This window comes from Typopeltis vanoorti, chromosome 16 (genome assembly GCF_054136105.1).
Source record: "Typopeltis vanoorti isolate ZY-2024b chromosome 16, IOZ_Tvanoo_1.0, whole genome shotgun sequence".
Classification (NCBI taxonomy): Eukaryota; Metazoa; Arthropoda; class Arachnida; order Uropygi; family Thelyphonidae; genus Typopeltis; species Typopeltis vanoorti.
The window spans coordinates 44677163-44691489 of NC_143564.1; the positions used below are offsets into that span (position 1 = coordinate 44677163).

At 33.8% G+C, this 14327-nt stretch overlaps 1 protein-coding gene across 4 annotated transcripts in view; it reads left to right on the forward strand.

Annotated features, from left to right (window-relative positions):
- Positions 1–14327, forward strand: part of LOC150097982 (MBT domain-containing protein 1-like) — a 469576-nt gene that overhangs the window by 450153 nt on the left and 5096 nt on the right. For all 4 annotated transcript variants that reach the window (XM_090406078.1, XM_090406077.1, XM_090406080.1 and 1 more), the window contains one exon: positions 12210–12372. In XM_090406078.1, coding sequence (XP_090262204.1) covers positions 12210–12372 — 163 coding nt within the window. The remainder of the gene's footprint in view (positions 1–12209; positions 12373–14327) is intronic.

The following is a 14327-nucleotide window of genomic DNA, read 5'->3' on the forward strand; positions in this document are numbered from 1 at the left end:
ATTGAGAATTTATAGACTGCAGGCACTAGCAAACAGGAGAAGGAGGGGTGATATGATTGAGACTTACAAACTTCTGAAAGGGTCATTCAGGATTTCAATTGATGGAATTTTTCAATTTATGGAGGGTGGGGAAAGGATGAGAGGGCATCCTTGGAAGCTGAGAATGAAGGCTGCCAAAAAGGGTGTGAGTGCTAGATTTTTCTCTCAGAGGGTGGTGCATGATTGGAATGGATTGCCATTGGATGTTGTGAGTGCAAGCAGTGTGAATGAATTCAAGAATAAGTATGATAGCTGGTGTGTGGTATGTGGCCTCCCTCGATGAGTCTCTGACTCCCTGGAGGTCTCTCTTAATAATGATAATAATAATAAACGGTATGGTTGCAGCACCATGCATCACCCTAGTGGCAATGTTTAGGGCCACTGTTGGTTTTTGCACAAAATAAAATTCCATCACTACAGACATGCTAAATATTAAATCATTCTGCTGAGTAGTTACCCATTTACTGCCTTTCAAAATGTCATCATCACATTCCTGACATTACCCCTCACATGAAGAACTTGCATCATTACTAACTTCCTCTCAACAATTTTCCTTCAAATCAATCTGTTATCTGTCAAGACTCCATTATCAGATCTTATATTTCTCTCATCTAAGGTACTTTTTACTGTATCAATCCATCTATATCTTAGTCTTCCTCTTGATCTTTTTCTTGCCAGCCTGGCAGAGAACACTTGTTTTGCTAATCTTTACTCTCCCATTCTATTTAAGTGACCACACCACCTGAGATTAGCTCTGTTAACACATTCCTGGATGCTAGCAATGTCAAGTTCTTTCCTAATATCCTTGTTTTTAATACGATATTGCCGTTGATGTCATCTGCTCACACATTTTATTTTCAGACCTTTGCCATACTAAAAACAAAATATTACATTTCACATCTAAAGCATAAATAGAACAGAAACTAGTTGCATTGTATTTTAATTGCAATACCATGATGGAACATCGAAATATTGAACTAGGCAGCTCTGAAATTTTGTAATTCAGTTATTGCAATGTACCTGTTTTAATTGAGGTTCAGATGATATGTAGTTCACTGTAGTTAGTTCTGTGGTCCATTTTTACAAATGAAAAGGATAAAAACCAGTATTTCTAAAGGTGAGTGGAGCTACTTGCAAGCACCACAGTTCAGCCTACTCCAAATGACTGAAAAGAAAAGCCTCAAAGAATAAGTCTAATCAGCAACCATATTCAATCCTTTAATGAACTTTCTTCTAGCATTCTAGAACTGTGAATGTGAAACATTGCCACAACTTACAGGCACCACAGCGAATATACACACACACACAAAGTTCTGCACGTGTTTTATGAAGTGTAACAAATTCCTGCAATAGCCTTGTACTAATGCATGTGGAGACTCAAGTTGGACAACGTGAATGCCTATTTGGCAGTCACATTGTCATATCTGTTGATATGACAAGCTGTGATAGAGTTTGTAAGTGCATATTTCTTGCTTCTAGTGAAAATGAGAGAATAGAATTCAGTGCATTAACTTTCAGGTGTTATGCAAGCAAAACTCTGGCCATGTTAAAAATGGTTTATGATGGTGGTGGTGCTATAATGTCTTCCTGTCCTTTAAAGTACGACAGGAAGACATTAAAGATAACAGAACTAGTTGACCACAAACTCATTGAACATGTGGAGATGTAGCAGTCAGTTCTCTGTCTGATAGATGATTAAGTATATGGTTAATTAACAGAAGAATGAAATTTAGACAGAGAAGTGGTGTTTTGAACTTTCTTCATAATCTGCTTTTTTGATAGAGTTATTACTCATAATGAAACTCGATGTTTTCAGTGCAATATTGAAGCAAGTTGCTAAAGCATGCAATGGAAAACATTATCTTTCACCATGACCAGAAAATTCACAATTGTCATGAACATAGATTAAGATAACACATGTTTGTTTTTTAATGTAAAGGCATGTTTCATGTTGAATTCATTCAACAATAACAAACAGTGAACCAACATTCTTATTTAGAAATGTTGTCAAGGTTATTACATGTAGATGGTCTTCATAACAAGAGACCTGAATTTTTGTCAAACAATTGGGGTTATCCATCACCACAATGCCCCTGCATCATACCATAGCTGTCTGCAAGTTTCTGGGTAAAAAATCAATAACAAAATTGGACCATCCTCTGTGTTTACCAGACAGCCCACTGTGATTTTTGATTCTTTCTAAAACTGAAAGTGCCTTGCAAGGAGGCAGATTTTCTGACATCCAGCATCATATGGTGACAGTAATAAAAGGCATTTCAGAAGATGATTTCCAGGAATGTTTTTAACAATGGCAACTTAGTATGTAGCTGTACAAAAGGATTACTCTGACTGCAATGCACATAATAGCAGTCATTTGAACATAATGGCAGCTACTAGGTGAATAAATATAGTTTTTGCATGTGCATACTGGAAATTTCATTCTCACATCTTGTATATACTGAGAGTAGCTGACATCAAAGATTGTTCAGTATGGCTTTCTAGTTGTATGTTCACAGCAAGGATATTATACTATGGTGGATAAGCTTATTTCTTAGAATGTAAAGCACATCCATAGTATTTTTCATAACATTATTATATTTTTTTATATTATATTATAACATTATATTATATTGTCAGCTTGGTTGGCCGAGCGGTCAGCATATCTGCTCTCCAGCCAAAAGGCTGCGGGTTCGAATCCTGCCATGGGCATGGACATTTCTGATTGTCTGTGGAAGTACTAGTGGTGGGAATGGGCAGTAGATGGCGTTGAAGTTGCGGTGAGTTGTAGTTGGTGGATTGAGTGGTGGAAACAGATGTAGAGTAGGTGTCCTCCTTCGATGAGTCTTTGGACTCCCTGGGGGTATCACGTAATAATAATAATAATAAATATTTGTATCCTCCCAGATGAGTCTTTGACTCCATGAGGTCTTGGGGTAATAATAATATTTATCCAAACATCTCCATGGAATTAGAGATACAGTACAGAAGGTGCACACTAAACATGCTATTATTCATGCAACGCATATCATACGCTTTTTAAACTCATGCACTGATGTTGTACTCACAACCACTTCTTGTAGCCCATTCCATTTGTTCACTACTCTCCCAGTAAAATTCTAGTCCTCATATTCTTCCAGAATACGTTTTCCAGGGTTGACCCTTAACCCCTGCCCCATGTTCTCTCCCTTCTTGTCATGTTCTGCATCTGTTCTAAAAAAACACCTTAGTAACTTGTCTTGCTTTATCTCCTCTTTTCTGCATATTCACCAAATTATGTTGTTCACCAATCATCAGTCTACCTTTATAGAGAGCATTTCACTTAACATCATCTTGGTTACTTTCCTAAGTATTCTCTCCACTGCTTGTTTATTTCCAAGTAGTAACCAGTGCAGAAATATAAAGATGGATAATAACTTCTTTATCCGTATTTCTCAGTATATATTCTTTATCAACAAAATGATCCTTTGCATTCTTTTTCTCTGAATTCAACATTTTTTGCACCTTTTGCCCATATCTCCATCCTTATCAATTCTTGCATACAGTTCCATCAACATAGTACACAACTTGTCGTCTTTTTCAGTCTCATAACCTTATACTTTTTCCACATTGAACTGGCAACTATTATCCTTTGTCAATAACTGTCAGTCTGTTTAAATTGTCCTGTAGAATTTCACATCGCCTTCATTAACTATTGTCCTCTCCAGTTTTGCATCATCAGGATACTTCCCTCAAATCATTCCCATTATCATTAATGTATAAAATAAACAGCAGTGGCCCATGTACAAAGTCCTGCATAATATTGGTCACCTACTATCTTGATTCTTCTCCATCATATATCACTATCTGTTTCCCAGCCATCCTCTTATCTATGGCGCCTTCCTCATTTCCATTGCAGTTTGCTCAAGTTTCGTTTATTGATTTTCATGTGGCATCAAATGGCTAGTGTAACATTCCCTTTATTGTACATAGCTGTCGTTTTATTATGGAAAGTGATAACTGTACTAGATAAGAGGAATTCTATACTAATCCCTTAGAATATCATATTACTGGCCACATGTTCCTGTATTCTGCCCTTAACTAACTTTTCCTGTATCATAACCACCACTCTGTGAGATATGACTGGCCTGTACTTTGCTGACTATTTTGGAGCCTACTAAATGTATGCAGTGGAACTATCTTCTCACTACCTTGAGACCCTGCTGGCACAGTCATGGGCACTACCATTTCTCATGCTCTTTCCTGTAATATATTGGTCATATTTGCATTAAAATTTTATAAAACCCTAAGCAACTCCATTTTATCTACTTGTATTTTTACGTCACTTATAATTCAAGTACTTATGCTTCTCACATTTCCCTAACATTAAAGTCATCCTGCCATAAGCATTTTTCCTTGTCACATAACAAAAGACCTTTTTGGAATTTTCTTTGGCCTGCTCAGCTAATTTTCTCTCATAATTTGATTCTGCTTTACGTTTGCTGCTCACTCTTGCCTATGCTTTGTAATGCTCTTAAGCTGATTGATTGCATATAATCTTATCCCCTGCATAACATTTTGCAGCTCTGGCTTAATGAAGCTATTTATTTGCCTGATCTTGAGTGAGCAGTCTGATTGCTTTCCTCAAACTTACATCCCTTGACTGTTTTCTGTGTACTGCTGGTATTCTTTTCTTGCAATTTCTTATGCATTGCTCTGAGCCACTTTGTGAGTTTGTCATAATTATCCACTCTTGAGTTCCACATACAATCCTCCTTAACTGAAATGATGCCATCACTAGATCAAGCACTATTATATTAAACCCCCAAGTCTCCACCATCACATGCTGCATTAGATAATTTTCTCAGTAGCTGTATGAATTCCAGTTTCATGTTCTTTCCTCTTACAGTCTCTGTCTCCATAGTTGAAGTTCTGCATAATGATTACTTATTATTGATCTAATTTACTCATGCATGCTATCAGTATTTTTCTTTGCATTCCTGCCTATAGTAGCAACTGACTATATTTCATTCTTCTTAAACTCAGTCTTGCACCAGATAGCCTCTAGTTCACTACCTTTCACAACTCTGCCTTCTTGCTGAACTTCTGCTCTTCTTGCCTGCAGTTGTTAAGTTATCCAGTGTTACATTTAAAGTTGTAAAATCTTTATAACTGAAGATATTGCACCACAGGTGAAAAACCTCGTTTCTTTGCATATAGGAGACACTTTTATATATTTGAAAATTTCAATCTTTATTGGGACAATCATTATTTTATCTTTTAAGAATTAATCTTATTTTTGCTTGGCTAATTCCAGTAAGAACCAAAATGATTCTGTATCACAACTTTCCAAATGATCTCTCTCTCTCTGTGTATGTTGTATGTAATTTCTGTATCTATCCTAGATTCAGACAGGTGCGATATAATGATTCCATGAAATAAAAATAAATGATGCTGTTGCTTACTTGCTTGTTTTAATGGCATTGGGTGTGTAGCATCATTCAGAGGGAAAGGGATATTGCATGTGTGTGTATATATATATATATGTTAATAATTGGTGAATTTTTATATAGATAAGGATATTCATAGATATTATATCTTAATATTAATCCTACCATAGAGAATGAACTCTGTTTCTAACAATTATATTTTTAATTCTGAGTGCACCTATATGTTATTATATGCACAAGGGTTCACTCCAATTGGTGCAATGATCTTAACTCTTTCTTTCAGAATCCAAATAATCACTGACTCAAGACCAAAATACAAAATAAACACATTTAATAAAACAAAAACAATATATATACACGTCAAACAAATTACATAACTGACTACAAATTAATTGGATCCAAGGCCTTTTAAAATTAAACTTACACTTAAGACTAGACTAAACACTTTGTTTGCACAATCACAAAATGTTCATAGCCAGTTTCTCTCTTTGTCAAGGCCCTTCTCCAAAGACATATGACTTTATTCTTCATTTTTACAGGATCCTTTCTCATCACTTATGTAGCACACATTAATTCTTACAAACTTAATTCTCTCTTTTCTTCAGTAGAAATAATAGTCAGATCTGGCGTCCTTAATACAAATGAAACTTCCTAATCAGAGTTTTCTCAAACATTCCTTTAGAAGATAAATAGCAAATTCTTCTTTTATTCACTAAATGCTTATTGACAGTCTTAACTCTTCCAATAAAAAAAGCTTACAGTTCTACGATTCCCTTTTCGGAATCTACTATTAATCTTTCAATTAGTGTTTCCTCCAATATTCCGTTTAAAACGCATATAGCAATATTTTCCTTTTATTCATCAATACTTATTCCACTTTGAAACTTAATAGTTCCACGATTCCTTTTTCGGAATATACTATTAATTTTCTTCCGACTGTCACTTAAAAAACTTAAGTTCCTTCGAACCTAAATATCAGCCGGCCTGTGTTCTAAATTCCTTCTGAACGCTATCTTGTTTACTCTCCCGTTACTCAGATACCGAACGCTTTCCTTGTCAGCTGTCAACCACACATCAAACCTCTCGGTGAGCATGCGCATTCCATGGCAAGCAAGAAACTAAGTACTGTATAATGGCTGACACGTTATCTCCGTTAGCGACAAGAGAATGTCTTCATAAAACACAAAACTTAATATTTCAAACCATAATAACTTTGTTTAAAGTAACACAACTATTCAAATCCGGTAAGTACATTAAATTTTTAACTGCTTTACATATCACTTTTAACAAAACAATTTCCATAACGGGCACATCGCAAGTGCCGACAATGCATGTTATAGAAAACAAAACTACTAAACATACTAACATAAACAATACGTAAAAATATTCAGAATTTTAATTATGATTATTTTTACATCAGTTTCATCTTTCTCTGAAAATTTTTTTTAAAATTTTCTCTGAAAATGTTTAACTTATATCTAAACAAAACTTTTAATGCTTATTCCTAGATCTTAAAAAAATAACGTGATTCTTGCTCATCATTATTTACACAATCGGAATCACTAGTTTCAGAATCATCTGATGCTAGAGATGATTCAGAATTTACATCTTCTAATTTACTATACTTACAAATTTCATTTCTGTACTTTTCAAATGTACTTAAGTTATTTGAATTATGCCTTTAAATCTACAGAATCATCACTATCAGAATCAAATTCTACAGGTTTCTGAGATTCTTTATCCTTATTAACTAAATTAGAATTATTTTCACATTCCTCTGGTTTATTTAACTCCATATTAACTAACCTATGATATTCTGCTACTATTTCATCAATGTTAGAGTCTGTTTGATCATCATCACTCTTACATTGTACATTATCTGAATTATGTACCCTGATATTTCTAAAATTTCCTGCATTAGGTTTTGTTTTACCCAAATTAAATTTTCTCCTTTGTTGCATATTTGAATTATGAGCTTTAAAACTATTCCCTTTTTTACTATTTGATTGTGAATGAGATGCACAACTAGTACTAGGAAAACAACGCTCATCTTTCGATATTTTATTCATATTGTCTCCTAATGTAACTAAATTTCTACTCCCTAAAAAGTATCTTTTTAACCTATCAGAGTGTACACTTAAAATTTTACTAGGATTTTTGACATCTTGAATCCTAAAATTCACAGGAGAAAATTTGTCTAAAATTCTATATGGACCTTAAGCTTTCCTTCCTAATTTCCCAACCCTTTTTATACTAGATTTATCATCTAACAATACTAAATCACCTGGTACAAATGACTTATACTTTCTAAAACGATTTATATACTGCCTAGTTTTCTGAGAACTTAATCTACTTATTTCACTTACTAATCTGTGAGTAGTGGAAAATTTATCTACAACTGTCTCTAGATACTCATTTATGTCATTATATCCTGTATTAGGAATGACTGAAACAAGTTCATTAGGAAAGATTGGATCAAAACCATATAAAGCAAAAGATGTTTTTTTTTTGTTTTTCTTTGATAGCAGAATGAAAAGCAGATCTACATGCAAATAATGCTTGAGAAAGATATGTGTCCCAATCATTAATTTTAGTGTTTGCCAGATTGGAAAGTATTTGCTTTATATTTTTATTCAGCCTTTCACACATACCATTACACTGTGGGTGGTAAGGTGTTGTAAAAATCTTCCTAACGTTGAGTAATTTACATAACTGTAACAACAGTTCAAATGTGAAATTTGCTCCTTGATCTGAAAGTAAGGTCTGAGGAGTTCCATATCTACAAATAATCATATTCAAAAACTTTCTTGCAATAGTCTTTGCAGATTGATCCTTCATTGACACTGCTTCAGGAAATCTAGTTAGCATGTCTATGACTACTAGAATATACCTATTGCCTTTTTTAGTAAATGGCAGCGGACCTTCTACATCAATAGCAACAGCCTGAAAAGGTCTGGTTGGAATTGGAAATGATTGTAATGAAGCTTTTCTTCTGAAAGGGGATCTTATTTGGCACTTATGGCATGATTTGACATATGTGAGTATATCACTCTTCATACCTTTCCAGATGTAACGATCCTTTATTCTTTCCCAAGTTCTAGAAAATCCTTGGTGTCCTGCCAAGTCTGAATCATGGAAAGTGTACATAATCCAAGAAATCATTTCAGTTGGTGCCAATATTTTCACCTTCAACTTTCCATCTTCCATTTGTCTAGATAAGAGTAACCCATCTTTATCTAAATATAAGTTTTCCAGGTTTAAATTGTATCTAGCTGAGTTTCACCCTTCAATACTGCTTCATAAATAGTTTTGAGTACAGGATCATCAATCTGAGTTTGGACACAATTTCATCCTTTTCCCAAATTTTTGAACTAGGTTCCTTATTCTTTAGAGTCTCAATATTAAATGCATGATCATTATCATCAGTGTCTTGAAAAACTTTAGGAGACTGCTCTAATTTTCCATTGTCACCTGATTTCCTGTTTAAGCAGCATTCTAGTCCACGCAAGGGCACTGTATTATCAACAAAATTACATGCAAAACCATGACGTTTCAAAAAAATCAATTCCAAATATTACTTGTACATTTGGATTTGATGATTCTGGAAGAACTATTAATGGATGACAAACTTTCAGTGGAAAACAAGGAATTGAAATATAAACATTTATTTGCGTATCAGCTGAAATTTCTGATTCAAATATTCCCTTTAATTTAATTGGATAACTTAAAACTGAAATATCATTTGGAATTAGAGATTTAATTTTGTTAAACAAGCTATAAGAAATGAGTGAGATATGTGCACGTGTGTCAAGTAAGATTTCACAAGGCATCTTCAATAAATCCTTGTAGAACTGTCAAAGGATTACATCCATTAGCATAAGGAGCTAATGCTACATCAAACTCTCTTTTAGGATTGGAGCTGTCTTTAGCTTTACCCATGTCCAATGAGTAGTTTGACATTTCTGTCCTTGCCAATATGATATTGGAATAACTATTCCCAGATTTTTCTTTATTCTCTGATTTCTTATGTTGAAAACAAGATTGATCTCTAACATAACAGTCTAGCAAAATGACCAGGTTTATTGCATCTAAAGCATTTTGGAACATATCTCCTATGAGATGCTTTATTCCTGTCAGTACCATTAGATTTACAAGATAAACATTGATTATCTGTAAGATTCTTGGATATTGTCAAATCAGATATCATTTTAAACAGAAGTTCCTGTCCTTGTACTATTGGTCTCTGTTGTCTTTCTATTTCTTCACTAAGAAATGTTTTCAGTTCCTCTCATTTTCCCCAATCATGTAATTGTACCTTGGACTCAGATTCTGGAATATCTTCAGTGAAATTCACAGAAGTTTCCTTAGACTGTTTCTTTTTATTAGCACCTTTTAATTTATGAAACTTTCCTTCTCTCACTTTATCTGCAGCCACAATGCTAGGAGAATGAGTTTCATTATACTGAAAAGAGTTCACCTGTTTATTGTTTGAGGAATGAAATATATCTCTAAGTGTCTCTTCCTTTTCTTTAACAAGTTCAAAACATTGTTCAAGATTTTTAACCTTGTATGCTGTTTCTTTCAAATTATCTTTAAGGCCAAGCCTAAATTGATTAAACATCAACCATTCCAAAGAGGATCTCTCTTCAGATGAAACATTAAATCCACGAGCAATGCTCCAAAGTCTGTGATAATATTCTGAAACAGACTCCCTATTACCTTGAATGCACTGTTGAATTTTCCAAATGTTAGGCCCTAATTCTCTTACACTTGAAAATTCTGATATTAGCAAACTTTTAAAAGTTTCATAACTGTCAGTGTCTCTTAGTAAAGGAGATGTGTTTAAGAATGTTTTGGCTTTGCCCAACAATTTATTCCAAAGTATAATCAACAAATGAAAATCTGACCATTTTCCTAAATCTCAAATTTTTTCTGCATATCTGAAAAATGTTTCTACACTTTCATTACTATCACCTGAGAAAGAAAGTATTACTGAAGTTGGATTAATTAACCTAAAAAATTCCTCATCTTTAACTGAAGGAACTTCACTACTAATATTGCTATCTTCTGTAGCCATTTTACTTGAGTCAAGATTTACTTTCTAGATTCTAAAAATAAGTTAAGTCATAACCAATCCTGTCGACTGTGCCATTGTTAATGATTGGTGGATTTTTATATTGAGGAGATTATTCATAGATATTATCATAATATTATTATGGTAGGATTAATAATATTATGATAATATCTATGAATAATCTCCTCAATATAAAAATCCACCAATTATTAACATATATATACCCACACACACACACACACACACACACTGTACTTTCCACTGTAGTAGTGGACATTAAAGTTATTATTCTTAACACATATGTAGTCTCCATAATTTTATCAAAAATAAGTAGAACTTGTATTATCAGCTATAATAAAATAAAGAAAGAAATATGGGTTTTTTTTCTGAATCATGCATTTGTTAGATCTCTGCAAGCATCTACCTCTGATACATTAATTATTACAAAGGGGGGAAAATGCATTGCACTTTTCATGTGTGCACCTACAGCAAAGAGTGTGACCTGTATTGATTGTATACAGTAAACAAAAGCAATCAAATTATCTACAAGTTAAAACAGTCACGAAAAAAGTTGTTCAAAAGGGTTTTGACCTATAAAATGGGATATGCAATTTTATGCTTTAGTTTTTGCTCAAAACATAGCTAAAATTGCCACCTGGTGTGACATTAACAATCATTCTCTGCATATGTTATGGAATTCTCCATACATGTACTCTTCAAACATATTTTGGTAACAGCACATTTGGTTCAAATATTGCATAGGAAGTTGCTCATATAAGCAGTAATATTTGTTATTGCCATGACCACTCTAGATCATCTAACAAAATAGCAATATAAAATAACTGTCAAAGATATTTCAGGCTCTGTACAACAATTGTATTTTGTTTTTATTATATGAATATCCTGTATGGATAATTTCCTCTTACAGGCTATGAATTTGAATTCAAAAAGAGGGATGTTGCTGCTTGTATAATAAGTTGATAAATTAAAGTTCATTAATTTTTATAATAAATTTAGTTTAATCCTTTATCCAAGTGTGAGCAAACAAAGTTTGCGCCTGAAAGTATCTTCAGGACTGGGGTAAGGTGGTACAACACCAGGCAACTTGTTGCAAAGGTGGAGCAAGCTACCAACACTCCTATCTCAGTATCTCCTATAATGCAAAACACATCTCCTTGCGGATATGTCTAATGTTATGCATTAAGGGAAGGGCCACTACCCAGACTAGTTTCGACCTTAACTGAAGAGACCTCAATAAAGGTCGAAACTAGTCTGGGTAGTGGCCCTTCCCTTAATGCATAACATTAGACATATCTGCAAGGAGATGTGTTTTGCATTATAGGAGATACTGAGACAGGAGTGTTGGTATCTTGCTCCACCTTTGGAACGAGTTGCCCTGGTGTTGTACCACCTTACCCCAGTCCTGAAGATACTTTCAGGCGCAAACTTTGTTTGCTCACACTTGGATAAAGGATTAAACTAAATTTATTATACTCTAACCAAGTGAAAAATAAACTTTCAACATTCATTTTTAGATCATCACTTTTGCTAGAATTCCATAACTATCATATGGTATTTATATAAAAAAATATGCAAGTAAATGCTAAATGCCATGCTAATACGGACTAGGAGTATTAATCAAGTTATTGGTCTCATTTTTTTTTTCCTAGTATGATGTTGGTTAAAGACTTGGATGCAAAGTCCTCTGGTATTGGACCAGCTTTTAGTAATATCCACACAGAAGTTAATCCCAAAGAGTGGGGAGTTTTGGATATAGCCCAATTTCTGCGTATTAATGAATGTGGGGCTTATTGTCAAATCTTTAGCCAAAAAGTAAGTATTGGAGTATTGTTTAGCATATGTCGTACTAAATTATCTTAATGCAATAACCTCTCAATTATCGGATTGTATTGGGAAATTTATTTTGCCATTTAGCTGAGAATAGTTAACTTTAACTAATATGTAAATAAAATATTACTTGGTTTCTTGTATGTGAATGTTTTTTTGTTTACTGTGACATACTTTAGAATTATAATTTTGAAATATTGAAAACCCTCTTGTCTACTGATATCGCTATTAAACTATTAATAAGTTTTTAGTTCTTTTCACTGATATTTTATCATCTTTTAAATGTTTATCAACTACAGAAATGGCAGATGGTTTAACTTTTATGAAAATAATAAAATTTATTTTCAGCAGTGGCGCAGTGCAGACTTATATAGCAGGTTTTTTTCATGGTATCTCTGGTTTTTCATCACACATGCAGGCAAATTGGCCAAAGCACACAATTTATAGACAGAAAGTACTCTTGGTGGTAATGTGTGTTAATAGTGATAGTGTAGTTGTGAGCAGTTAGAAGATTAAGTTGTGGAGACAGTGAGCTGTGTGTAGTGGAATAGTGTGTCCTCCCATGATTGGTCCTTAGACTCCCTGGAGGTGTGCATAGTTGAATTTTTTCTTTTGTTATTAGTTGTTTACAGTACATTTAACACTATACTGGCTTTCTATAACCTGAATTTTATAAAGTTTGAGGAACGAGACAGTTATGAAAGCAAAGTAGTATGTGTCAACGAAAATGAAGATTATATATGATGAGTTGCTAAGGTTCTTGATGAGAATGCTTCAAAGTTAACAGGATGATCTTTGAATGAACAGATTTTCATCTCTTCAACAAAAAAATGTTGATAAATTAAGTCCAAAGTCTTAGATCAATTATTATAAGCTTTAATTAAAAATGACAATTATAAACTTTCGTTTCTGCAGATAGTTTATTGAAGTACGAGGCTAGTCTTGACTTTGCACCTGATTTCTCAAAATGACCGAAAATCCCTTGAGATAACAGCACACGTTCTCTCTTTTGATCAACATTCAAACATTTGGGGACCCACTTCGCTGAGAGCTTCTGCGTGTCCAGATGTTGGTGGATAATGACCCCATCTCATTTCCTGGATATCTCCCCAGAGGCTTTGCAATATTTTGGGCTGGTATTCATCTGTCAATCAAGGATCATGGCATGCACCCCATCATGTTTTCAGGTGTGATCATTGTGGATGGTCCTGACCTGGGGGCATTTGTTGTCTCAGGGTGCCCAATTTTAAACTTGTCAGTTGTGGACTTTTCTTGCAGTATGAAAAACTTGATGATGGCCTGCACCTCTGTGTCTTCAAATTTTTTCAAAACCTCTGACATTTCTTATATATATCCTAAAAGAAAAAGAACAAATTATTAGAATTTAATGAAACATGAGAGTTAAAGAGTTATAAGATTTGGTTATATCAGTTGCTTTAATATCATTTTTTTGTTCTAGGTGTTTATCAGAACTTTTCAGCCCCATCTCATATATACAAGTAGCCTTACTTGTGAAGATACTTTATATGCAAACTTTTGTTGCCTCACACTTTGATAAAGGATTAAAATAAAAATATATAGTTTTTTGTTTGTTATAATTTATTGTTAATAGTATTCTGATTCAAACATTTGCAGTATATCACTGAAACTATTCTTATCCCTCCTCTAAGTCCTTATTCTCCAAGAAGGATAAGGCTGTGCAACAGAAGAATCAAGCATGTTGGCTTTCATTGAATGTCCATCTTCATTAAAAACCAAATCTCAAAATAATTGCAAGCAACCTATCAAGAGATCCAAAACTGATTTTGAAAGGGCCAAAAATAGGAACTTGTGTTATGTCCAAGTGGCAGCAGTTATGCCTTCTCGTATGCATGGCAGTTATACTGTTAACTGTAACTTTTAATTTTTCTCAATTGTATGATGAAATAGGCAGTGATCAT